The sequence below is a fragment of the Protopterus annectens genome, chromosome 14.part0 (assembly GCF_019279795.1).
Source record: "Protopterus annectens isolate FY-2018-M chromosome 14.part0, PAN1.0, whole genome shotgun sequence".
NCBI classification, from domain to species: domain Eukaryota; kingdom Metazoa; phylum Chordata; order Ceratodontiformes; family Protopteridae; genus Protopterus; species Protopterus annectens.
The window spans coordinates 393,408,383-393,436,272 of record NC_056748.1 but is presented as its reverse complement, the minus strand read 5'-3'; the positions used below and the strand labels follow the sequence as shown (position 1 = coordinate 393,436,272).

At 37.1% G+C, this 27,890-nt stretch overlaps 1 protein-coding gene across 1 annotated transcript in view; it reads right to left on the bottom strand.

Moving 5' to 3' along the window:
* CCAR1 (cell division cycle and apoptosis regulator 1) overlaps positions 1-27,890 on the bottom strand; it is a 2,906,903-nt gene that overhangs the window by 2,589,200 nt on the left and 289,813 nt on the right. The window contains exon 5 of the mRNA XM_044056158.1: positions 9,711-9,764. Within this exon, the coding sequence (XP_043912093.1) occupies positions 9,711-9,764 (54 nt within the window). The remainder of the gene's footprint in view (positions 1-9,710; positions 9,765-27,890) is intronic.

Sequence of the window (27,890 nt, the reverse complement as noted above, 5' to 3'; positions counted from 1 at the left end):
TGACTATGTATCCCAAGGCCTGTAGTAGGTGGATGGCATATGCCAAGTCCTTTATCAAATTTTCCTTGTTGTCCGCTTGTATAAGGCAGTCATCCAGATATGGGTAGATTTGAATCCCCTGAAGTCTGCAGTGTGCAATTACTGATGCCAGGCATTTCGTGAATACTCTGGGCGCAGTAGATAAGCCAAAGGGCAATGCTGAGAATTGATAATGCTCTGATCCTGCAAGAAATCTGAGGTGTCTTCTGCAACTTGGTCAAATAGGGTCATGCAGGTATGCCTCCTTGAGATCTAGAGTTACCAGCCAAGACTCCTTGCCCAGCATGGGAAGAAGTTGCTGTAGGGTCAGCATCTTGAATTTTGGCACAATGAGGAAAGTATTTAGTGCGGACAGGTCGAGTATAGGCCTCCATTGATTTTCTTTTCTTGGAACAAGGAATAATCTGGAGTAGAATCCTTGACCTTGTTCTGAAAGAGTTACCTTTTCTATGGCTTTCATTTGAAGTAAGCTGTTGATCTGCTTTAAAGCCTCTGCCCTCTGATTTGGTGGCAGGTTTGGCATTCCGTTTCTTCTTGGCAAAGTGTGGAAGTGGAACCTGTATCCTTTGTCTATTATTTGCAGTGTCCATGTGTCCCTTGTAATATAATGCCAGTTTTTTGAGAATAAGGAAAGCTTTCCGCCCAAGGGTGCTTCCAATTGAGCCCTGGTAGGCGGAATCAAAGTGAAGTCATTGTGTCTGTCCAGGTGTAGTAGTTGTTGTTGTTGCTGCTGTACTACCTCTCTGGTTGGTAGGCTGCCACTGACAGCCTCTGTAGGAGCCCCTAGTTTGCCCTCTACCTCTGGGACGCCTGTTCCTGCCTCTTTGGGCTCTGCCCGAGTCTGGAAAGGACCAATTCTTAGTAGGTCAGTTTCTGCTGAATCTCGGTGGTTGTACTTGCAGAAAATCCTTAACTGTTTGCACAGATTTAGCCTTTTCTTCAAACTTCTTCAAGACCTCCTGGGCTGAGGAGCCAAATAATATTTGTTTTTCCATTGGAGCATCCAGGAGTTTAGCTTTAACATGGTCTGGCAGGGATTGTTCCTTCAGCCAGGCATGCCTACGAATAACTGCCCCAGTCATAGCTGACCTACATGAAGCCTCCAGTGCATCATAACCACACTTTAAGAAATGATTACTAACCTGCTGTGAGTTATGTACCAGGTCCTGAAGGGATTTACGGTCAAGGGGTTCAGAAGAAGAAAGTTTCTTATTTAGTTCATCTAACAAATACTCTTGGTACTGTATCATATGAAATTGACAATTTAATGCCCTCACAGAAAGAGTTGCAGAAGTATATACCTTCTTTCCCCATCTCTCTAAAGCTCTAGACTCCCTTTCAGAAGGTAGAGGATTTTTGGCAGTGGCAGCTGCAACCCCTTTAGGGCCCTGAGAAATAGTGTCTGGGTCTGCGGAATGGGCCTTATACAGATGGAAATGAGAATCCGGGACCCTGCAGTATCTATCAGGTTTGGCAGGTGCCAGGGGAAGAGTATCAGGGGCTGTACTAACATCATTGTACACATCATCAATAACATGCAACACAGGAGGTATAGCTAAGGGCCTATGTTGGGGTAAATGCAAAAAGGTCCTTAATCTCTTTCTAGAATCAGAGAATTCCTGACCCTGCCATTGAAAATGCTCTCTCATGGAGTGTAGAGTCTCACCAAAAGAAAACTCTTCAGGAGGGGAGGCCGAAGGAATAGATTCTTCAGCATCAGAATCCTCATAGGGCGAATAAGCCTCCTCCTGGTGGTCTGTTAATTCAGATCCGTCCGTGGATTCATCTGAAGAGTGTTGGTCAGAGGGCTCAGTCCTGGGCCTTTTGTCTGGTGGTGGGTGAGAGCCCCTGTCCGGGTGAGGCTGAGAACCTCTAATTAAAGAAATAAGATCCTCTGCAAGGCTGAGGATCTGAGAACTAGAAGAAGAAGGCCTCTAGGAGGTAGTTTTGGGAGGCAAAGCTTTAGTTAGTTTGGCAGCTTTAGCCCTGGAAAAGGCCTTAATGGACATGGAAGCAGGGGGTCTAGCTGCCCCACGTGCAGGAGTAGATTTGTCCAAAGGTATGGTGTCGGACATTTCCTGGACACTGGTTTCGATAGGTAGCTCAGTAGCCGACTCAGCCGGGGCCTCCGGGGCCGCAGTGGTCGGTTGAGTGGATTCGGTTAAAGGAAGCTCCGAGGACTCGGTTTCGGCTGAAACCGAGACACTCGCGGTAGGCCTTACGGTGGTTTCAGCCGAAACCGCGGGCCGCGAGTGTCGGTCCTTGTCCTTCCGTTTTTTCACTAAATGTGAAGTCGGAGTCTCCGACGGCATCTTATATGCAAAATTAGCCCCAAAGAATTCCTCTGCAAACTCCGACCGACGTCTAAGAGTTCGTCGGTTGAAGGAAGCACAGGCTGAACAGGCCGAGACATCGAGATCTGGGCCTAAGCAAGGAAGGCAGTAAGAGTGAAAATCCTTATGAGGTATTTGTTTCCCACAAGTTAAACAATTATTTACTTTATCTGACATCGGCTGAGGCAAGAAAGAGTCCCCAATGGGGTACTTAGCTTTTACAAAGTCTTCGGTAGCTGAATTTCTTCTTATCACAGGATCTGACCGACCGGCACTTGCGAATTGCTTCTGCTTCGGGCACCGTGCGGCAAGAAAGACTGAGGAAAATGGCGTCGGCTGATGCTTTTGTACCCCAGACGCTCTGACGTCGAGGAAAGTGCGACATCAGCCAAGGCCACACCCAGACTTTGGAATCCGGCCGACCGAAGGGCTGCCTGAGGCAGGACAACCCATATGTTATGACTGCAGATGCATCCTTGAAGGACATCTGGTTACCTCTAAGGTGCTTTCCATCCAGGCAGCCTACATTCCATCCCTACACAACTCCCACGCAGATCACTTAAACAGAACAATTTCAAACAAGCACGAATGGATGCTGCAAAGGGATGCATTCTTGAATCTGGTCCACAGGTGGGTTATTCCACAAACAGACCTTTTCGCCTCCTCCATAAACAGGCAACTTCCTGGCTACTGCACCAGGACATCAGACCCCAAGACATTAGCAACAGATGGCTTCTCAATAACATGGAAGGGGAAATTCCTGTATGCATTCTCCCCTTCCCACTGATTCAAAAGTTCTTGCTGAAAATTAAGCAGGACACGCCGAAAATCTTGCTGGTGACTCCCTACTGGCCAAGACAGCAATGGTTCCCCCTTCTTCTTCACCTGTCCAAGGGCAATGACCACAAGTTACCCCCCTCAGTGGAGCTGCTCACACAGCATAAGGGGACTCAGATACACCCACAGTGGCAATCCCTACACCTCACCCTGTGGCGGATAGGATTCTCATCCCCTTCAGACACCTATATAACAAGGGCATGCTCACTGTCCAGCAGAGGCCAGGAAACCTAACACTAGGAAATTCCTCTCTCTCTAAACGGAAAAGGTTTTATATCTGGTGTCACAAAAGAAAGTTGGATCCGCTGGAACGCGATATGCCTCCCATCCTGTCATACCTGTGTGAACTCATGCAGACAGGGTTGTCTTACTCATCTCTGAAGGCACACTTGTCTGCTATCTCTGCCTGCCTTCCCATGGATCCACCCCTTGCATCCAGACTCCCCTCCAAACCTTTCCCTCAAGCATGTATTGCACATGAGACCACCAAGGAGACCGTGTTCCTCTCCCTGGGACCTTAATTATGTTCTAGAAAAACTTACTCTAGCTCCATTTGAGCCAGCAGACAAGGCCGCCTTAAAGTTTTGCACATGGAAAACTGCACTGCTGGTAGCTCTGACCTCTGCCAGAAGGGTTTCTAAATTGCAAGCTCTTATGGCTATTCCGCCTTTGCTAATTTTCCACTTGGACAGGGTGACCCTCAGGACAAAACAGTCATTTATTCCCAAAGTGGTGAATGACCTATCCTTGAACCAGGCAATTCACCTGCCTACCTTCTTCCCTAACCAGCAGGGGGATAGTGAGAGAGTGCTGCATTCCCTAGCCGTCGACAGACAACTTAGGTTTTATCTACATAAACCAAACTTTTTAGAAAATTTGACCAGCTGTTTGTCTTCTTCTGCCTCAGGGCCTTGGAGAAGCCAGTGAGCAAACAAACCATTTTGGCCTGGATCTCCCAGGCCATTTCTTTCTTCTACCTTCACCATGGCAAGACCTTGCAGGGTAATGTCTAGGCCTACTCCACCACAGCCATGGCCTCTTCTGAAGCCTTCTTTAAAGGAGTAAACACTAACTCTATACTGGAGGCAGCCACTTTGTCCTCAGTACACACCTTCACCAAACACTACAAACTGGACCATATCTCCAGATCTAGGGCGGGGTTTGCCAGGGCTATCCTACATGGATTCCTGGAAACTTCAACTAGGCCACCTCCCATTCCTGAGCTGTGGTACTCACCCACAAATAGAATACTGCAACATTGGAATAGAATGAGACGGGAAAGTTATGTAGAATCGTACCATAACTATAGATGTCTTTCTCTTCCATGCTGCATTAATTCCTTTCCTCCCACCTTCCCCTCTTGCATTACTGCACTTGCTCTCCTGGGTGACACTGGACAGCCTATGCCCTCGCAGGACTGGCTCCGACTGGGGCTTCTTATGTTCTGAGGGCTGGTGCGTGCAGACGTAACCTTTATGGCCCACGTACCTGCTGCCACGTCAGGTGCACCAAGAGGGACTAAAAATCTTTAGAAAACCTGGCTGGACGAACTGGAGCAGAAGGGTAAACCCACAAGTAGAATACTGCAACATGGAAGAGAAGGACATCTATGGTTATGGTAAGATTTTACACAACTTTCCTTTTTGTCTTTGATTACGCTAAATGGCAGGTCATTTTTGCTTGAAAGTATGGGTATGAAATGAGCAGTTCTGATCTTTTGTTTCCCATCTATTCTTACCAAACTCTTTCTGTATCTACTTAGTGTACTACATTACCACTGGGCCTTCTTGGCGTTGACAAGGTTTATCTGGTGGTCAGCCAAGTTAACATTATTTCCATCAGTATTCTGACATGAAACAAGAGGCCATGACCTCTTCTTACAAAAATACAGGTACAGACATTTCCTCATCTAGTTCATTCTCTATAAAAGACAACAATGAAAAACGAGTTCTGTCCTTCAGGGCTTCTGACAGTTTCCCATTCTGTACTTCAGTATTCACCTTACCTTCTTTTTCCTTAGAATCCTGCTTCTGTCTCTTTTGGTGTAGAAGGGGATTGGGACTCTGTACAAGTTCCCTGTTACGTTTTCCTATAGTCTGAGATTCTTCTCTCTCTCTCTCAGCTTATACATGCACTTCATTTAGTACATTTTTAACTATGGCTCGTCCCTATCAGTCTCTATGCTGGCCTTTTTTTTTATTACTTTAACAACCAGAGTCCTAACCTGGCTCTGTGTAGCATAGGGTTGGAGCCCTGACTGTGACCAAGGTGACTCAATTTGATTAGAAGCAGTGGCACTGGAGAAGCCAGGCAGGGATGAAAGAGTCAAAAGATGTAACTGCTCACCTCTCCTGGGAGAGGGGTTGCATGCACACAAGGGCACACTGTGCAGATACAGTATTCTCTGGATGAGTCCAGAGAAACTTTGGCATAAGTAGGTGGGGGTTACAGGATGTCGAAGTCTCTGGTGGAATTCAGACCACTGCACTCCTCCTTCTCTAGTGTAGCCAACTGTATGCAGGACACCAAGTCAAAAAAAAAAAAAATGTATAAAAAACAGGAACTAACCCTGCCTCAGTTGCCCAGGAGTGGGAAGAAGATTGGCAGGCAGTAAGGGCAAAGTGTAGCAAAAAATACTAATGGAATCTTTTGGCAAGACTTTGCATTACCTTTATATAACCCTTCAATACAGAGTGAGCCCTTATTCCTTTTTTGTGTCTTACAGTCCTTCACCTTTTTCTTTACTGTAGCTACATATTTTTGATAATGTATCTCACTGAACTAAAAGCAAAGTTGTTGTGGTGTGCCTATCATTCTTCTGTTATTTTCTACCAAGTTTTTGTTTGGATGTACTTTACCCCTGCAGTGTATTCTTCTTTTACGTATCTCACTGAACTGCCAAGCACCGATAACGTACAGTAGTAAAGCCTTAACCATAGCTCAAGTAACTCGGGTTCAGCTAGCGGAAAGGTACTTGAGATGCTGGGGAGGATGGAGAAAGATGTACACAGTTCTGCTCTTCATTGGAGAAACAGACACATAGGAGAAGACATTACGCTCACCAGGCTACCAATCGATGGTAGTCTTCAGTGCAAGTTGTGAGGAAGTATGTACTCACACGGGGAAGGCATTGTGGACCACTGCAGTGAAGCAGTTTGCTCATCCCACACCCGGGGGAGGGTGAGGTATGTCATTCAATGTGACAAAAAAAAAAAAAACTGCTGTCACCATCAGAATGTCAGCAATGAAACAAAGCTCCCTTACGGCTGTTTAAATGACCCCCCCCCAGACAGCTTTTGCCTTGACTCGGAATGGAATTCTTCTGAGTGAAGAAATGAATGTGCTTTCCCACTTCAGGAGACACTCGATAACTGGGAGGTGCATGGGCAAAAATAACATAGAAAACAATATATGTAGATACTGGAGTACTGAAGAATAAATCAAGTGAAGTTTACTTACAAAAAGAAACAGATAAGAAAACCAGCCACAGCTACACTGCTAGCTTGTTTCAACACCACAAGAAGCAGTGTGCTTCCAAGATTCAGTAATCATTATGCCAGAGTCTCACACACACTCACTCACTCACTCACTCACTCACTCACTCACTCACTCACTCACTCACTCACTCACTCACTCACTCACTCACTCATTGAAAGACAGGACAAAAAAATATCTTTGAAGTTTACTTAGTAATATCATAAAGATCAAGAGAGTAAACATCTATAACAATGAGTTGATATTTAGTGCACATTGCATGTCTCACAACACAGTAAATCACCACCCAATAAAAAAAAGATAATGTAAATTAGACCTACAGACTGTATGCAAGCAGACAGAAGTGAGGCAGTAACAACTTTTTTCATGGTTTAAAAGACTTCTGCAGATGGGAACAGCAAGCATGACATTTAAAAATCACTTGCTTCTTGAGGGGGGTGGGCTATGACAAACCTGTATAAAGACTAAAAAGCAAAAACATAACTGTCAACAAAGGTTCCTGTAGTCAAGCTATGATTTTTCCAATAGTAAAATATGACTGACTGCTGGATTATATCAATGACTGTGCCCTGGAAAGAGCAATTCTTTTTTGCTGCTATTTTGGAGAACATGTTTGAGAATTCTTTAGGCTGCAAGATTAACCAGAAGGACTGACAGTAAAACAAAAATTCAAAAACCTGACCCACATACTCTGAAGACAGGATTCACTAGAGACGACAGTGAAACATCTAAGTCAAATGAAGGGTCTAACCAAAGCCAAGACAGACAGACAGCATTACTGAAGTCATGAATATGAATGTGCATGAAGTTAAAGCAGCAGTTGTTGGAAGACAGGTCCGGACTGCTAAAATCACTGGGGTTGTAAAGACTGTAGCTTGATTAAATAATAACATGTGGTTATGAAATTACATGCAATTGGTATCTCCTCAAAAGAAAAGCAACAGTGCATTATTAAGAACAAAGGTCTGCAATCTTAACACTACAATACAGGTTCAAGTAAGTGCTGCAACATGTTAGCAACACAGCTATTCAAAGTCAGAGAAAACATTACGGTCATTTAGAACTACACATGAGTAGCATAAACAAAATTTCATGCATCAGCTTAATTCTTGAGATTACAAAGGAAAGTGAAATAACACATACAAGTAGAGGGATAAACGAAAAGAATACCCTTCCCTGGGTTAAATTAACTACCCTATTTAAACTAATGCAAAACACACTACAGATTGAACAATACCCAAGTTGTCTAATTTTGCACTTGAGTGGGTTAAATAATACTGACTATGGATATAATAAATAAATATTGCACTTACTTAGAATATATGTAAGTATATATTGCACAAACAACTAAAAATTGACGAATATGTCCAGACCCACGGGACTAGTGCCCAAGTTCAGAAGTCTACTCACTGTAGGGTAGAAACTGTTATTGAATTTTGTAGTCCTGCAGCGGATGCTGCGATATCTCCTGCCCGATGCTAGATGCTTAAACAGTCCATGTGCAGGATGTGTGTTGCCTGTATTATTGTGGTGGCCTTTCAGATGCTTCTTGCAGAATAAAGATGCTGTATCTCTGGAAGGCTGGAACCTGTTACAGTCTCTGCAACCCTCACCACTCTTTGTAGAATCTTCCCTTCTGTAACTGTGCAGTTTCCAAACCACACTGTGAAGTTGCAGGTGAGGATGCTCTCTACTGCACCTCTATAGAAGGTGGAGAGAATATGAAGAGGAAGCTTAGCCTTTTTCAGCCTTCTTAAAAAGTGGAGGCGTTGGTGCATTTTCTTAACCACCTGGCTGGTGTTTCTCAACCACAAGAGATCCTCTGATATGTGTACACCCAGGAATTTTGTACTCTTAACCCTCTCCACATTCTCATTATTGATCCTGAATGCTGGGTGGTTTGTTCTCCTTTTCCTGAAGTTGATGATAATCTCTTTGGTCTTGCTTACATTCAGGTCAAGGTTGCTCCCCTCGCACCAACTGATCAGAGATGCAAATGAAGGGTCTAACCAAAGCCCCCTTTCATCTTCCTTTGCAATGAGCCCCACGACTGTGGTGTGATCAGCAATCTTGATATGGTTAGACTTGTGCTTAGCACTTGTGGGTCAGGATGATGAATAACAGAGGGCTGAGAACGCATCCCTGTGGAACCCTGATGTTAATCGTGATGCACTTTTGATGTGTTCTTACTAGAACACGCCCTCTGTGGTCTCTCAATCAGGAAGTCCAAGATACAGTTACAGAGATGTTTACTGATTCCTAAATGTGCCAGTTTTTCTATCAGGTGCATTGGTACCACTGTATTAAATGCAGAGCTGAATTCTATGAACAGCATCCTTACATAGCTGTCTTTCCCCTCTAAATGTTCAAGGGAGATGTGCAGTGCTACTGATATGGCATTAGACATGGATCGGTTAGCTCTGTATACAAACTGCAGAGGGTCGAAATCAGGAGGTAGGCCTGATGAAAGATGCTTTTTGAACAGCCGCTCAAAACACTTCATAACAGTGGATGTCACAGCGACTGGTCTGTAGTCGTTAGGGTTGGAGGAGTGGTTTTCTTACGTAGTAGGTAGGATGATGTTAGTTTTCTTGTAGCATGAGGGTACTTCCGTCATGGCAAGACAGGGGTTAAATATTTCCTAGCACAGCCTTTTAACACCTTGCCCAGTATGTCGTCTGGGCCAGCAGCCTTCCTGGGGTTCACTCTCCTTAGCTCTCTTCTTACCTCCTCTGTGCTGAGGAGAAATATGTTTCTAAAGAAAGTTATTTCACAATTTATTTTACAAACTTGAAAGCACTTCATCTCCTACTTCCACCACTGCCATCTCAATGTGATCCTACTCCCATTACTCCCATCTCAATATGTCACTACATCCTACTGCAACATTACAAATGTTCCTGAAGCCAGTTACTTGGCATTGGCAAATGCAAGATTCATTCAACCTCAGTTATTTTTATGGAAACAAGTACTGTAGAAAAGAAAAACCCAGAAAAGTTTACTGACCTGCTGTTGCACACTGTAAATTGTCTGCTGGGGTTGCTGCTGCTGTTGATATTGCTGGAATTAAAAAAAAAAATTGCATATTTAACACAAGGTCATGATAGTGACATAAATGAAGGACAAGCTAAAAATTGTACTTTGTGATGAGATTTTGCACTGCAAGCTAGTCTCAACATTTTATTAGGTCATAAAATATTTTACTGGTGAATCTCTCACTGATGTTCCATGGTTAAGGGTATATCAACTTTGTGGCACCACAACTGCTGTAATACACCTTAAAAGCTCAAAGATTAAATTAAAAATCTGCATTGGAATTAACTCCTACATCCTTCAAGCTCAGGGAATTAACGGATGTCTTTGAGCTTAAAACCACTCAAGTTAAATATTGCTGGAAAAAAAATGTACTAAAATGAAAGAAAACTGAAAGCAAAAAAAAAAGTATTTCAATAGTAAAAAGTTATTTTTTCTATAACCTGCAGATGTACAGAAAATAGGTTTCACAAACTGCACTGCAAAAGACTCAACAGTTAGCTCAGTTGTGCAAGTCCTACTTACCTGTAACAGTACATGTTCAAATTTCACACCACCTCAGTAGCATATGGGTTCTCTGCCTGCGCAAACCCACACTGGCAGGTTTCCAGACTCAGGATCCCCTCGTCTGACTCTCTTTTGATAGGGGATTAACTAAGCCCCTCTCATCAGGGGAAGCCTAACCCCTGTCAGAGAAAGTCAGTTATTCAGGCTTTTAGTGCCAAGAAGAAAGAGCCAAGTACCAAAAGCAATAACTGCCTGAAATCAATTTGCAGCCACAAAACATTAACAAAGCCAATCAACAATGCAACAAGGCTGAACACCATTGAACTATACATAAAATGAGGGGGATGGTGGACAGGTGGGTGATGCCAGTGAGGCAGTGTGAAATTCAAACATCTACTGTTAAAGGTAAGTAACTATGTTCATCATTCACATTGCCTCAGTAGCATATGGGTAGATCTTCAAAGGTTATCCAACCTGACAGGAGGAATGAAAAGGATCCAGGAGCCCCTGGAAAATGGTCCTTGAAAAGCCTGCTCTGGAACTTGAGAAAGAAATTAATTTGCAGTATTTTGTAAAAGTGTGAACAGAGGACCAGGTTGCTGTCTCTAGAATGCTTCTGGAGTCTACTCCTTTCCAATATGCCACAGAAAAGTACAAGGTTCTAGAATAGATTTGCCATGACGGGAGTAACAAAAAACAGCAACAGAGGACAACCAAGAAGCAGTTGTTTGCTTAGAGACAAGCTGAACCTTCATAAGCTCAGAATAGGAAATAAATGGCTGTTCAGCTTTCCTGAAGGGATTAGTTCTGTCAAGGTAGTACCTGAGCTGCCTGCGCACATTCTAGGTATGTAGAATGTTTGCCTCTCTTCCACGTTTTTAGGTTACAGAAAGAAAACTGAGAGACTGATGGCTTGACTCAGGATACATTCTGAAACAACTTTTGGTCTAAAAGAAGGATTAGTACATAAAACCCTGTCCTTGTGGACAACAATGCAAGGATGGCCCACCGTAAGAGCTTGCAGTTCAGAGGTTCGCTTTGCTGATGTTAGAAACAACAGTTTTCCAAATAATGAACTTCAAATCAGTCTGAAAGACAGAGGATACTGTAAGGCTAGCTCCCAGGCCATCACTGCCATCCAGCAAAGAGGGTATAACCTTGTACCCCCTTATTTGCTCCTGCACCACATGACAGTGATGTCTATGACCAACAAAAGGGGACCCGGAAAACATATGTGGTGAAAAACGGTTAAAGTCTGAATCACCGTGAACATTTCTTTGACATTTATGTGCTTTGTGACTTCAGAAGGACCGCATTTCACCTTGCATTTGAACTCTCCTGTACATTGCTTCCCATGCAAAATCTGACAAATCTGTCTGGACTGACTGAATTAGGGTCTGCATGGAGAAGGGTAGGTCTGGATTGACAGATAACTGATCCCTCCACCACTGTAACTCTTGTTGCAAAAAAATGAAGCATTGGTACCTGGAACTCCAAGGGAAGCAGGTGAGGGGTCCAACAGTCCAACATTTTATTTATTTATTTTTTTAAGTACCACTGAATTTTTCTCATGTGGAGTCTGGCTCATGGTGTCATGAGGATCAGTGATGCCTCAAGGCCTAGAATTTTGAGAAACTCTCTTGGGGAGGCAAGCTTCTTGAAGGCAAAAATCCTGAAAATATTCTGAACAGTCAGGACTTTTCCTTCTGGTAGAAACAGCATTCTTTTTTGTGTGTCCATTATACACCTCAATAAGACAATTCTTTGTGAGGGTGTGAGAAAGAACATTTGTAGGTTCAACTTGAAGCTGGGAGCAACTGGCATGTGATAAGCATCTTTATGATGTAAAGTCACCAAGAAACAGTGTTCCAAAAGGAGGAGGTGTAGGATCATCTGCAGAGTAAGCATTTTTAATTTGGGTGCTTTCAGAAAGGTATTTAGATATGAGAAATCTATCACTGGTCTCCATGACAGCTACTTTTTGGGTACCAAAAAAAAAATACGGTTTAATATCCTTTTCATTTTTACAGTGCAGGAATTTGTTCTATGACCCCTATTTGCAACTTGTGAAGGAGTACTGGACAGAACAGATGTGTCTGGTCTGGCAGGTGCAGGAATATTTCCATAAAGGGAGGAAGATTTTCTGTCCACTGCCAAGAGTATTCTACCTAAATTATTCTCAGCACCCACTTATCTGAGACTATTTGTGAACAGGCTGCTGGGTTGAGCTAAAGGCTGGAGGAATGTGAAAGGGGAGGAGGAGAAAGAGGAAGGAATGGGGTGCTCAGAGTCTTGGCATAGTCATTCTTTAGCAAGGGAATGATCTTTTTTAGGAAAGGTACCCCTTTAATTTGGTTTGGAAGCATTATCCTCCTGCCATTTCCTCTTGGTACTCTGACTTTTGTTAGGCTGGGATTTTTGTTTGTTCTACCCCTTATTAGGGGATAATCTAGGAATATAAAACATTCTAAATAACCCATGCATCAATTTACCTATATCATCCCATTGTTTGAGAATCTGGGTAGCAGCGGAAATACACATACATTCTCATAATTTAAAAGAGCATTTAGAATCTCTTTTTGTAAGTCCTCAGAAAAATTCTGGCTATGTAACCAAGTATACCTTCATGATACAACAGAAGAAACTGCATTTCTAGAAAATGTGTCCAAACCTTCAAAGACACTTCTCAAAGCTTGTTTCAAAATCTCACTCAAATTGGAAACAATCTCATTCACATAAAAGCAGGGAAAGATACAGCAAAGTCATTTAAACTGTAAGCACACTGCAAATTAAATTTTCGCATGAAGTCCTGATAATTTAAAATTCTAAAGATTAAACTACTAGACTGAAGCAGCTTTCCTCCTAAAATTCTAACCACTTGTCAATTTCATCAAGCAGTGTAGGATTAAAAGAAGCCAAGGGTCTCTTGTTAGAGCTGGCAGTTGGAGAAACTGCAGCTAGGTCAGCTGAAAAATTAGTAAAGACAGCTGCAAGATCACAGTACACTTCATAGCCCTTTTAGGAACTGGTCGACTAGGCAAAGGAGTTTTATGTGCAGTTTTATAGACATCTTCTAAAGTCCATAACAGAGGAGGAACAGCCAAAACATATGGAATCTAATTATCAATAAGACCGTGAACTCTGTCATTCTCTGGCATGGCTCCAGATTGCTTCTAGTCAAGTGCATCTCTAAATCTATTTAGCATATGTGGACAGGTGAACACTTATTTCAGTTTTTTAACCTGTTTAACCTTCCAAAGAATCAGACTGGAAGGACTCAGAGTGTTTACTACCATCTGCATCAGAGTCCCCATCAAAATCTGTAGAGCTAGACTAACCTCTTAACTCCATAGTCATTCAGAACAAGAGAGCAGTCTCTGACATTAACCAACTGTAAAACAGTCTTAGCTAAGGAAACCACATCAGACCTGTACGTGGTAATAACCTGACTGTGTGTTGTGTGATGAAGCTTCTGTATTTCCTAACCGTGAACTATGCTTGAGGATAAAATATCTGGAAACAAAATATTATGTCTGTCAAGGTGTCTTCTACCCCACAATTCACCTGCACCTAAAGGATTTGGTTATCCTGTAGTGGAAACGGGATGTGTCTGACCCCCGCACCACACACGGCTGCAGGCTCACAGCAGAGGGTGATGGGGAAAAAAGGTAGTGGTCTGCAGCCCAGCTTAAGGCAACAGATTCACAAACAGCAGACTGTGGCATATTTTCTGTTTGAAATAATTACTGTTAAAGATAAAAAAATTATTGTCCAAAACAAGATCTGCGAGCAAACAAATTGCATTAATGAAGCCTCCATCAAATCTGGTAAATTTATGCAAATATTTTCTAAGAAAGTCAATACCAAATCTCCTGTGGTACTTTGGTATATAAGGAAACTACATCCATTGTTCCCACAAACTATGTTGCTACTAGTAATGGTATAGTTCAATGCAATGGATGTAAACATTGTAGGTTTATTAACGAGGGGTCCAATGTAATTTTGAAACAATAAAATGCAGTTTGGGCAAAGAACGGATTTACACCCAATTCAATCTTTATAGTGTATTTGGCCACCTCTGAATCGTGTGTGTTTATGTGGGCAAGACTAAAAGAAAGCTGTCTAAGAGAACATACGAACATTTGTTGGCCATCGGAAATAAAGACTCTACAAATGCTTTGGCCAAACATTCATTAATTTGTGATAATTTAAAAAATTTGTATTTTTTTGTTAGGTCAAGCTCTTTTTGTGATGACACTGACAATTTTTTTTAGACGTGAAAGAACAACTGGCCAATTTTGTTACAGGCTGATGAGTTGTTTGGTTTAAATTAAAGTATTGATATTAAATGTCTTTAAAAATTATATGGAGACAAGATATTGTTTACAGTTGCTACATATTTTATATCTAACATTACTCGGGTGTTAGTGAGTTTCATTTTTTACAGCTGGGTGATTTACGAGTTAAATTTACGTATGTGCATACAGATATGTGTGTGTGTGTATATATATATATATATATACATATATATATATATATATATATATATATATATATATATATATATATATATATATATATATATATATACATATACATATACATATATATATATATATATGTGTATATAAAAAACATACATTTTTCTGTTTTACTTTTACTGTCATCACCTTAAGGATAAATATTGTCATGTATCTTGTTTGAAATGATGTACTTAAGGGGTATGTTGTAACTGTTTTCCAGCTTGGATGAAGTTCATATAATTAAAAATTAACAAAAGCACTTAGATAAAAAAGTTACAGTGGTCCAGTGCGGTGTTTTACTGCACTCTGTTGCCTTGGTATTCACTGGGGCTGCCTGAATGCAGTGTAGTTTCCTTTGGTTTCTTTTTGGTGGTATTTTCACTCATTTTGTGCTCATTGTGGAGGACTTTTTGCCATTTCTTTTTCTTTGGTTTTGCTTTTCATGGCATGGAAGTTAACGACATCAACAGCTGTGGGTTTTTATGACAATGGAAATTATTTAAGTCAGGCAAGTTCCGTTCAGGTTAAGAGTTTTTAAATTCCCAAACGGAACAAGACAGAATGATGCACTTTATGGGAGACTGGTTCAATTGTTTAATAACAGCAGCTTAGGGGTTATGAGACTTTTGGTGTGGGATTACAAAGACAAGTTCTGTATTATGAAAAACTCAGTCAAGAAACTGGATATGGAGATTAAAAAGCATAGTGACTTTCATGGTTGTACAACTGAATACAACAGTAGTAGGGCCAACAGATAGACATGTGGCTAACATTCTGAACAGGAAACGGAGGAAACTAATCAGAGATTTGAATATGTACACTATTTGATAGGTTTTCAATTGGTGTTGAAGGTAATGTTTCTGATACTACCACTAAGGGGTTTTCTTTTTTTTTTCAAAACAAGTTTATTGTTTTAACATATAAGAGAAATATAACAATTTTATACAAATAATTAAAAATAGGTATTATTATAATATTCAACAAAACAACTAAAGTATTTACAAAGACATCCACTACAATCAGATCAATTAATTAAACTAAAATACTGTGCTATTGAAATTAGAATTTTTTTAACAAATTTTGTAAATTATCCCATACAATAAAATGCGATGTTTTTCTAGTTGTTCTCATTCTAATTGTGCTTATTTCCATATGACACATTATATTCATAACATTTTTAAATTCATTGAACGAAGGAGGTGTATCTGAAATCCAATTTCTAGTTATTATTTTCCTAGCCACTGCTAGGATAGACCATAACAAGGGAAGCTTAATCTTTTAACACATTGAGGTACAGGTGTGTTGAATAATATAAGAGACTTAGAAATAATGAAATTATCTGTAAAAGAGCCTGCAAAATTCATTAATTGACTTCCAGTATTCTTTCAACTTCATACAGTCATAAAACATATGAGCCCAGTCAGCATTAATTTCTACATTACATCTCTTACATAGATTATCTTTATTATTAATTTTATTCATCATCAAAGGTGTATAAAAGATCTATGTAAAAATTTCCATGTATAAAGTCTCCAGACAATGGAAGATGTAGTTCTATAAGCAGATTCCAATATATATTGTTTATCTTGTTGAGTTGGTGGGTCCCCATTAATAGAGGTGAAATAATTCCAGTATGAATCTACATTGTAAAAAGTTTCTTGTCTGATAATTTTATGTATATATGAAAGTTTACCTTTATCAGAAACTTTATGCTGTAAATTTATTATCAAGTAATCAATCAGTTTTGGAATAGATTCTTTAACTGTTATAGACATTAGATCTATTCTATCAATGAGATGTTGTCTAAAGATCTGAACCTCTAACCAGCAAGTTTCTCTTAGATCAAATTCTTGTTTTAAGAAATCTAGATTTTTAACTTTATTATCAGATATCAGCTGATACCAGTACTTTAGATTATTATCTATAGCTAAATGAGCTCCTTCAGAAGTAGATGACATAAGCATACCCTGAGTATAAATTATAGGGAATACAATAAAATTCCATTCCCTATACTTAGGGTGCATGAATATAAAGTTACGATAACTAATAATAATATTTAATGGGTAACAGACCATATGTTTAGGTGTAATAGGTGAAGTACAAAATTCCTTTAGCAACCACAACATGGAGTTATTTATAATCATATTTTTATGTGTTAAGGAGATTTTCATGAAGTGCATACTAATTAGCTCCCAATAATCTTTCCATTTTATGACATATGACCGATCTATTAATAAAGTAATAACTTTTATAATAGAAGAGATAATATATAAATTAAAGTCTGGAAAAGAAATACCCCCTTGAGACCAGCTATTAGTATGTTTCTTTAATGCAATCCTAGGTCTATTAGGTGCCCATAAGAAATTTAACATTAGTGTATTCAGTTTCTTGATAGTTATTTTGTAGGTGAAAGTATTATTGATTGTATTAAGTATAAAATCTTGGGGAATATTATCATTTTAATAATTGTAAGTCTCTCCTCCATAGTAAAAACATATTATTCCAGGTATTAAAAGATTTTGTATATTAAGAAAACAGGTATTATAGTTATTATATATAATAGATTTAATATCTTTAGATAGTATTATACCTAAATAAGTTATCTGACCTGAGTTGGGTACATATTTAGTAAAATCACTAATGAGAGTATTTTTTCGTGTATATATAGGTAGTATTTTAGTTTTTCTTCATTGAATATTAAACCAGAAATACTTTTAAAATTCATCATTTTATCAAATAAAGACTGCATAGAAGAATTAGATCCTGCTGATGTAATTAGAACATCATCTGCAAAAGTTGAATTTTTGATGTTGTATTTTCTTCTATTTCAAAACCCTCTATGTCAGTACTGTTTCTAATCAAATTAGCCCAAGGCTCCATTACTAAAGTGAATAATAGTGGAGAAAGTGGACATCCTTGCTTTGTACCTTTAAGAATGGGTATTTTTGTGAAACATATGTTCCTACCTTAATATAAGCCAGCGTTCCTTTGTATAAATGCTCAATTAAATTTACAAATGCATCAGAGAAATTTGTGCATTTCAGTAAGGTAAACAGATAGTCCCAACTTACTGAATCAAATGCTGAACCTATATCAAGACTAATAAGTGTTAAATCTTTCTTTTTCCTATTTGCAAAATCAATTAATGTTAAAGTTCTTCTTATATTATCAAAAGTATTTCTATTTACAATGAAGCCCGTCTGATCTATCTCTATAATGCCGGGGATAATTGTCTTCAATCTATCAGCAAAAATACTCATAAACATTTTATAATCAACATTAAGTAATGAGATGGGTCGATATGAAGAACATCTAGTTGGATCTTTATTAGGTTTTAAAATTGGTGAAATAAATGTATATTGCCAAGATGGGGGGGTTATTAACTCAGTTTGGGCCAGAATAAAACCTTATGTATTAATGAATATGTAGTTTTAGAAAGGATTTTATATATCTCTGGTATAATACCATCATTACCCGGTGCTTTGTTTGATTTAAGCTTATTTATTTGTGTAATAACTTCTGTATATGAAATACTCTTGTCCAATAGTTTAATCTGTTGTTTATTAAGCTTTTTATTCATGTCTGTGGTTATAAACTCCTTTATTTTATCTTTAGGTTCCATGTTAATGTTGTTATGGTTAATCTTGTGAAAGTGATTTCTAAATTAGTCCAGTATTTCTGGTATACTAGAAACATTCTTCTTTTCCTTAGAGAAAAGATTTCTTTGATATGGTTTTGTTTATTCAATCTTTTTGTTTTATTTTTAAGTCTATGTAAGTATTTGGGGCTTATTGAATAAGACAAAAACTTGTATTTCTCTAAAGTTATTTTAACTTTATGAGTTAAAATTTCTTTGTATTTCTCATTTAGTTTGTTTATTTCTTCAATAACTTTCTTGTCCATAATATTTTCTTTATTATTATGCTTATAAGAGTCCAGTTTACTTTGAATATCTAACAATTCCTTATCCCAAGATTTCCTTTTGTTATTATACCATCTGATACTTTGTCCATATAGATATGATTTTAAGGCATCCCAAACATAGACAATGGAGACTTCAGGAGTATTATTTATGTCTAGAAAATGTTGTACTTCTGAAAGTATATATTCTTTATAGTCTTTTAGCTGAGTTAAGTATGCTGGTATCCTTTTGATCTGAACATTATGAGTATTTTTATCATGAATTCAAAAACAATTGAGTTATGATCAGATATAGGACATGAAATGATTTTGGAATTAATTAAATCTGTTACCATCTGGTTAGAAATAAAGACCCTATCTATTTTTGAATAAGTTTTGTATCTGTTAGAAAAAAGGTGTATGGTAATGATTTTGACTCTGATTATTAATATCATTCAAATGATAAGAATTAGCAAAATCATTTAAATGTTTTGCATTAGATGTAATTCTTCTTTCTTTATAGTGGTAGTATCACTTTCATGTAGTATACAATTAAAATCACCAGCTAAAATAATATCCCCTATAGAGAATGATATGATCTTATCAATATGATGTTTCACTGTATTAATACCAATTCCAGGTATCCAATATACATTAATTAAAGTGTAAGTCTTCCCATTAATTTGTATTGTAACCATACAAAACATTCCTTTGTCATCCTGATAAGACTTAATGGTTTTAGGAATGGGCATACTTTTATTCCATAAAATAGCCACTCCTCTTTTTCTGAGTGTGCTCTGAACTAACCAATACTGTATACTTATTAGTGGCTAGTTTATCAATATCTTTTTTCAAGAGATGGGTTTCTTGCAGGAAGACTAGATTGGTCTTGTGTAGATTAATGTATCTTATTAGGCTTGCCCTTTTACACGGATTATTCAATCCATTAATGTTTAAAGAAATTCCTTTTAAAGATGTCATTTGGCATTTTTAAAACTCAAGAATCTTATGATCAAAATAACAAATAACCAGATAAATAATGTTACATCTCCTCTTTTAGGTGTACCTTTAAATATAGCTGTATTTATTAAATCTCTTATGGGATTTTGTATAGGATTCAATTTTGTTTGTAGTGACAATGAGTGTACAAAATATATTGTGGATGTCAAAACTATATACATATAACAATGAACAAGTGAAAATAATGTAAGGATTAAACCTTGCATCCCGCCTGAGTTGAAAACTCCAACTTAGAGCAGTATTTACTACTCAAGTTAACCCCTACCCTAAGCAGCAGTACCTCAGCTACCACCTTATCAATTTAATACTAGTTATATTTAACTGAGGTTAACAGTTTTCAATTCAATTATCTATCAAGACAAAACTACACATTTGGTAAAACAGCATCATATAAACTAAAATAAACTTTTTTTTTTTTTAAAACTGTTCATACTATTATATAGATCTATGTAATATATAACACTTGTATTCTAATAGCATTCAAATAATCTTAATGTTAGAAATCAAGAGGAGAGAAAATTATGTTCTAACATTCATTTAAATCAAAAACTTTGGCTAATATGATTCAGACATTACATGCATTAAGATGCATCTATTTTCTGTCATGTGAATTCTATCAACAGCTTCCAAAAAAATCTTGAATTATTTGTATATGAGCATTTAATTAAACTCATTATTGTCAATAGAGTAAAATATTGTATTCATAAAAATTATTATAAATCATATTGCATAGTTATGCAGATTCTCAGAAACACCTGTATTACCTAAAAAAAAAAAAAAAGCCATCACACACATAAACACAGACACACACACATACATATACACAGACACATATACACACACACACACACATACATATACACATACATATATACATACATACACACACACACACACACACACATATATATATATATATATATATATATATATATATATCTGATCTCACTGAGTTGTGTCTTTGTAGAGCACAATCCTACTTGCTGTCCCTAGAATAAATCTGTCTGCTTTATACAAAATAATGCACAGCAAACACATATTAGTAACCAGATTTTACAATCATGCTAACCTACTGCTTTAAAATATATCACATGACATTTCTTCCAGAATAGAGTTATAAGATTATTTATGCTTGTCAATCAGATGAATTAAATGAGTTATAGTAAAGTATATGTTTGGGACACAAGTTTTTAACACAGATTATTATGCTACTGTTAAGTAGATTTTCAAAAACATTTAAATAAATGTTTCATTTTCTATGCCTTCTAAAATAAGATATTTACTTGCTACAAGAAACTACATCATCTAAACTCATCATAACTGACATATTTTATGAATAGGGTATTTTTCCTGAATCTGTGGTGTGTCAGTGTGATAACCTTGTCAATGTTTATACTAACTGCTTTCAGTTTCTCTGTGAAAATTCTGTGAGTGAAGCTTCTGAGGAAACTCATGGACACTATGCATGAGACAGCCCACATCCCAGATTGTCTCCCTTAACATTTTGGCGGGAAACTTATTAAAACTTGTGGCAAACATTCATTTTGTCAATAGAGTAAAATATTGTATTCATAGAAATTATTATAAATCATATTAGATAGTTATGCAGATTCTCAGAAAAAAAAGCCATCACACTCACACACACACACACACACACACACACACATACACACACACACACACACACACACACACACATATATATATATATATATATATATATATATATATATCTGATCTCACTGAGTTGTGCCTTTGTAGAGCACTGTCCTACTTGCTGTCCCTAGAATAAATCTGTCTGCTTTATACAAAATAATGCACAGCAAACACATATTGGTAACCAGATTTTACAATCATGCTAACCTACTGCTTTAAAATATATCACATGACATTTCTTCCAGAATAGAGTTATAAGATTATTTATGTTTGTCAATCAGATGAATTAAATGAGTTATAGTAAAGTATATGTTTGGAACACATTTTTAACACAGAATATTATACTGCTGTTAAGTAGATTTTCAAAACATTTAAATAAATGTTTCATTTTTATGCCTTCTAAAATAAGACATTTACTTACTACAAGAAACTACATCATTTAAACTCATTATAACTGACATATTTTATGAACAGAGTATTTTTCCTGAATCTGTGGTGTGTCAGTGTGATAACCTTGTCAATGTTTATACTAACTGCTTTCAGTTTCTCTGTGAGAATTCTGTGATTTGAAGATTCTGAGGTAACTCAAGGACATTGTGCATAAGACAGCCCACATCCCAGATTGTCTCTCTTAACATTTTGGCGGAAACTTATTAAAAACTAGTGACAAACATTCATTTAGCAGTGTAAATGCATCTAAACATGACAGAACCTCCACAATGTATTCCACAGATCATCACAGCCTCTATGCAAGTGAAATTAAACTCAAAATTACCAACAAGTAATAAAACTCAGCATTCTTCTCCCAACTCAATTTTCATACAAATCCTATTATTCACTGTGCCCACACAGTCAAAAGCATTTCTATATATTAATAAAGAAAAGAAAAGAGAGTAAAAAATAAAAGGGAGTGAGGCAGAAATAAAAAATGTAAGAGAAAGCTGTAAGAAGTATATACAATGGAATGTTACTTACTGTTTATATTAATAGAGTTAAAAATAAAACATATTATTTACTCTTATTTAGTTCTGATTATTATTAGTTAAAGCATGACAGATTATTTACAAACAAGCATAAACAGTATAATTAGAAATAGCATTTGAAGAACTTATAAACTTTTACAAGAAATAAATATGTTATTATTCTATTAATGATATTTTCATTACTGTTCTCTCCCTGCCCTCCCCCACCCTTTACCCACTACATAATCTAAATAGAATGTCATTGTTTAAACAAAGAAAATAATAAAAGAAGAAGGGAAAAAAAAAGGTAAAGATAAAAAAATGTATCAAATTACTAACCTTACTTTTTTCAGAAAGAAAAACAAATCGAGTCACAGCCTGCCATTAAATCCTCAGGCATTTTGACTGGTTATGAAACAAAACATTTCTTTGCACATAGAGAATAACTTTGATTAAATCTTTTCCAAAATATTTGTGGCTTTCTGGAAATGCAGGAACTATATTCAAAAAGATTAATAATGAACTAAAATGATGAGAGAGAAAAAAAACATATAACAAATCATTTGTTTTTTAGTCTCTTCTTCTTCTCTGAAGTCTTCCAGGAAGCTTCAGTTGCCAATCTCTTTAATGAAGAACTAGCCCATTCCATTTCTTCTATTTTATCCAAAATCCTTTTTTCTTTGACAAACAGTAAAGCAGAGTCTAAATCATCGAAGACCGTAGGACCATCAGGAAAGAAGATTTTAAGCTTGGCAGGAAACAGAAGGTATGTTTTAAACTGTGCTTTTTTAAGCTCCCTTATTAGTGGCAGAAAAACTTATGTTTTAGCAATTACCATGGAAGAATAGTCATTGTCAAAACGCACAGTTGTCTCATTAAACTTAACAGGAGCTTTAGCCCAAGCAGATTTAAGAACCATCTCTTTATCAAAAGATGATAGAAATCTAACTATAACTGATCTAGGATAGTTTTTGTTAGAGTTAGTATTAGCTATAGATCTATGTGCTCTTTCGATACCAAAAGAGAATGCTTCTGGTAAATCTAAAGTTTTAGGGAGCCATGTTGTTAAAAAAGAAGTAATATTGTTACCTTCAATATTTTCTGGCAGTCCAAAAATCCTAATGTTATTGCGCCTAGATCTATTTTCCAGGTCATCCAGCTTTGTTTGTAAATGTGTATTTTGTTTCAGCAGAAACTCAATGTTGATTTCCTGTTCTTGTATTTTATTTTCCATGTCATTCACAGCTTCTTCTATGCCTGTCATCTGGATCTTCTGTTGTTGCAGGTCCATATGTAACAAGTCTATTTGTTTTGTAGTTTTTCTATGAAAGTGTCTATTTTAGTATCCATTTTATCCATCTTAGCAGTAAGTTGCTGGACTATAATTATCAGAGACTGAAGTTCTTTCTTGATGCTGGAGTCTTGAGAATTTGTCTTACTGGAACTCATTTCAGACTGATAAACTGACAGGAAAATTTCCAAAGTAATTTCTGACAGGAATATTATTAAGATTTCCTTTCTTTTTTAGATATAGTTCAAGAACTATATAAAACAAACATATTTAGAAAGAAAATTACTTCAAGAATTAATTTTTTAAGTAATTAATTCCTGTCAATGTAATGAAATTGGTGGAGCTGAAGAAATCTGCTGCTATCCTGTGTTCATCCTTGGCCACGCCCCCACTAAGGGGTTTTCTAACAGCATGGCAAATAATATTCAGCCAAGCTATGTTTTAGTTTCCAATGAACCACGTGATGACTCTTTTCCATTACTAAATGGCAACATTGTTGAACAATGTTTTAGAAGTTCTGGTAGTGTGCCAAATTTTAGTAAAGTTTCAGAGGTTCCCAAGCCACCGTTTCCTTTTCAAAATGTAACTTCAAGAAGTATAACAATGAATCACGGTTACCCCGAAGGGAAGAGAAGGGGGGGACTTGGTTTCACCATGATTTTTGTGTAACTCCTATCCTGTTACTAACTATAGTGATTTCACTGTTAGAAATATACATCAAGTTGTGTTAAGAAAAGGTTTATCTTTTGTCCCTTTTAACAGAACACACATGGTCAACATTACTAAAGACCTTAAACTATGTTGTTGTGTCTTTCGGCTTTTCCCGGTTAGGGGTCGCCGCAGCGGAACTCCAGTCCACTAATGATTGGCAGTTGATTTTTATGTGCCAAGTTACCAGCCCTGATGCACAACCTTCAACAAAGGTACACCCATTCACGCATGTCTCCACGCAGAAGACGCTCTAGCTGAGAATCGAACCGGACAGCGTCTTACTGTGAGGCGACAACGCTACCGCATGTGCACAAATTAAATTTACAGTATATCTTACATGATATTAACAATCTAACCAAAGATTCTCTATATGTTTTTAAGGAAAAAATTACATATAATCCAACATTATACCACACCCTTCAGGTATTTTCAGAAATGTGTGAAAAAGACATTTGTGATTTCATTTGTGCTCCAGATTCTCAAATGTTTTCCAATACGACACATTTGAGAGGGAAGCACTGTTAGAACTCAGGAATGCTAAAGGACTCAGAATAATAAAGGCAGACAAGAAGAATGGGATTGTTCTCATGAACAACACTAACTATCTTGGTGTTTTGTCAAGTATGTTGGCAGACACCGATTATAATGAACATACATCTATTAATGAAATTAAGTACCATTTCCGAAAAGTGTGCAAAGTATTATTCAATCTTTTACATCAGGGACAAATCGATATGCAGGTTTTTGGATTCTTACAGGTTGAGTTTCTTAAAATGTCTCGCTTTTTTGGAATCCAAAAACCCATCTTTTAGGCCAATAAATGCAGCTGATGGGAGTAAAACTGAAACCATTTCTGTTTTTTGGATTCCATTATGAACCCTTTAGTCCAGAGTTCCAAGTTTTATTTAAAGGACTACTGGGCATTATTAGACCCATTACACCAGTATGATTTTACAGGCTGAGAAAAGACTTTGTTCACCCTAGATGCAATTTCTTTACATACCAAAATACCACATGAGATTGGTATTGACTTTCTTAGAAAATATTTGTGTAAGTTTACCAAATTTGATGAAGGCTTCATTAATACAATTTGTTTGCTCACATAGCTTATTTTGGTCAATATTTTTTTTTGTCTTTAATGGTGATTATTTCAAACAGACAAGAGGTGTAACTATGGGTGCTTGGATGGCATCCTCTTTTGCCCCCAAGTTATGCGTTGGTGGGAGCATGAATTCTTAAGCTCACACACAATGCTCAGTAAAATATTGTTTTACAGGACATACACTGATAATTTGTTTTTGTATGGGGAGGTGAGTTAGGTGAACTCGATAAATTAATTTTTAATTTAAATAACAGTACCAATTTTCTTACCTTCACCAAAGGGACTGTTGGAGATTTGGTGAACTTCTTAGATACAGAAATTAAAATGGATGTTTTGACTAGTACATTTCATAGCAATATTTTTAGGAAGGCAACTTTCACAAACAATTATCTAATCCTCAGATAGTCAACACCCTACATTTACAAAATACGTTGTTAGAGGACAGTTTACAAGGCTTAGTCACCTGGTAAACAATAACAGCTTTGAGGAAGAAGCCACTTATATTAAACAGTTACTCAAAGAAAGGGGTTACCAAGATTCATTATTGGATAGAATTATTCCGTGGTGAGGATTTTGAGAGAAAATAGGTTTTCTACTATTTTGCTGACAAGTTTAAACAACAACAAAAACAGAGATAAACTTAATAATTTACTAATGAGCCTTTACTCTTCCAATTTCTTTGGACACTATAATAGTTTCAGAAATACTTTAAATAGGAATTGGAACATTATTCTGGGTAACAATAATCTGAGCTCAGTTCCTGGACCTGAACCCAGATTTAGTTACAAGAAAAATTACATTTTGAAAAAGTTGTTTGAGAACATTCCCACAAACTATGTCATTACTAGAAATGGTATGTTTTGAAGCAATGGATTTTTAACATTGTAGGTTCATTAACAAGGGATCCAATGTAGTTTTGAAACACAGTACAAAGCAGTTTTGGGCAAAGAACAGATTTAAATGCAATTCAACCTTTAAAGTGTACTTGGCCACCTGTGAATCATGTGAGTGTTTTTATGTAGGCAACATTAACAGAAAGCTATCCAAGAGCATATATGGACATTTGTTGGCCATCAGAAATAGAGTCTACTAATGCTTTGGCCAAACATTCATTAGTTTGTGATAATTTAAAAAAAAATGTGTATTTTTTGTTGTTGACTTTGTTAGACCATGCCCTTTTTGTGGTAACATTAACAGTTTTTTTTAAGTGAAAGAATTCAATTGGCAAATTTTGCTACAGGCTGATAAGTTGCTTGGTCTAAATGAAAATATTACTATTAAATGTCTTTTAAAATTATAGGGACACAAGATTTTTTTTACAGTTACTATACATTTTTTATCAAACATTATTCATGTGTGTTAGTGAGTTTAGTTCTTTACAGTTGGGTGGCATATGAGTTACATTTATGTGTGTGTGTGTGTGTGTGTGTGTGTGTATAAATATATATATATATATATATATATATATATATATATATACACATCTACACACATACATACAGACACACACACACACACATATATACATGTGTGTACGCTTTCTTTTTTTTTTAGTTTTTCAGTCATAACTTTAATCAATATTACATTTAACTGTGTCATGTGACTTAACTCTGATGAAGTTCATATCATTAAAAGACGAACACATGCTTAACTAAAACAGTTATGGTGGACCAGTATGGTGTTTTACTGCATTTTGTGGTGTTGGTATTCACTATGGCTGCTTGCAGTGTAGTTTCCTGCAGTTTCTTTTTGTTGGTAAGTGAACAACTTTTAAACATCAAAAGTAATCATGCTCTGCAGTCTTGCATCAATAAACAATTAATAGATAACTACCAGTACTACTAATATTCTGCCACTTCTGAAAGGAAGAGATTAAAGACTTATTCAGTAAAAATATCTTGTGAAACTACCGTGTGGAAATACGGCAAAATGACTATGTATTAAAAAATGTGTATTTTCCGTAACACTGGATATGAGAACACTACTCTGAATGCAGGACAGAAAGGAATAAGGCTACATCTTCCAAATTCATTTTCTCATTCAAATTTCCCTAGTGGTTACACTCTGCCCTTACGCTACTATAATCCACTTCTAAAGTTAATACCCCTTCGGCAACTTCTCAATTTCTTCTCCATCTACTGTAAAAATACAAGCACCTCAGAAGGAAAAAAAAAATCAGCAGGCAAAAATGAATCTGCTAACTACTGAAGCAAGTACCCAGTACAACTGGGAGAGATGCAGACAAAACACAACTTCACAAATCAAGGGACGTGGAGACACACATAGACAGTAATCTAGCCTTTGACCATCATGTGTCTACAGTGGTGAGGAAATCATTCTATATTGCACAGCTTATAAACAAAGGTATGGCATCTAAGTCCAAGAAAATCACTTCATTCATCAGACCCATCATGGAGTACAATGCCCCCTTTGCTATGTACCTAACCAGGCATATCCAACAACTGGAACATCCGCAGAGGT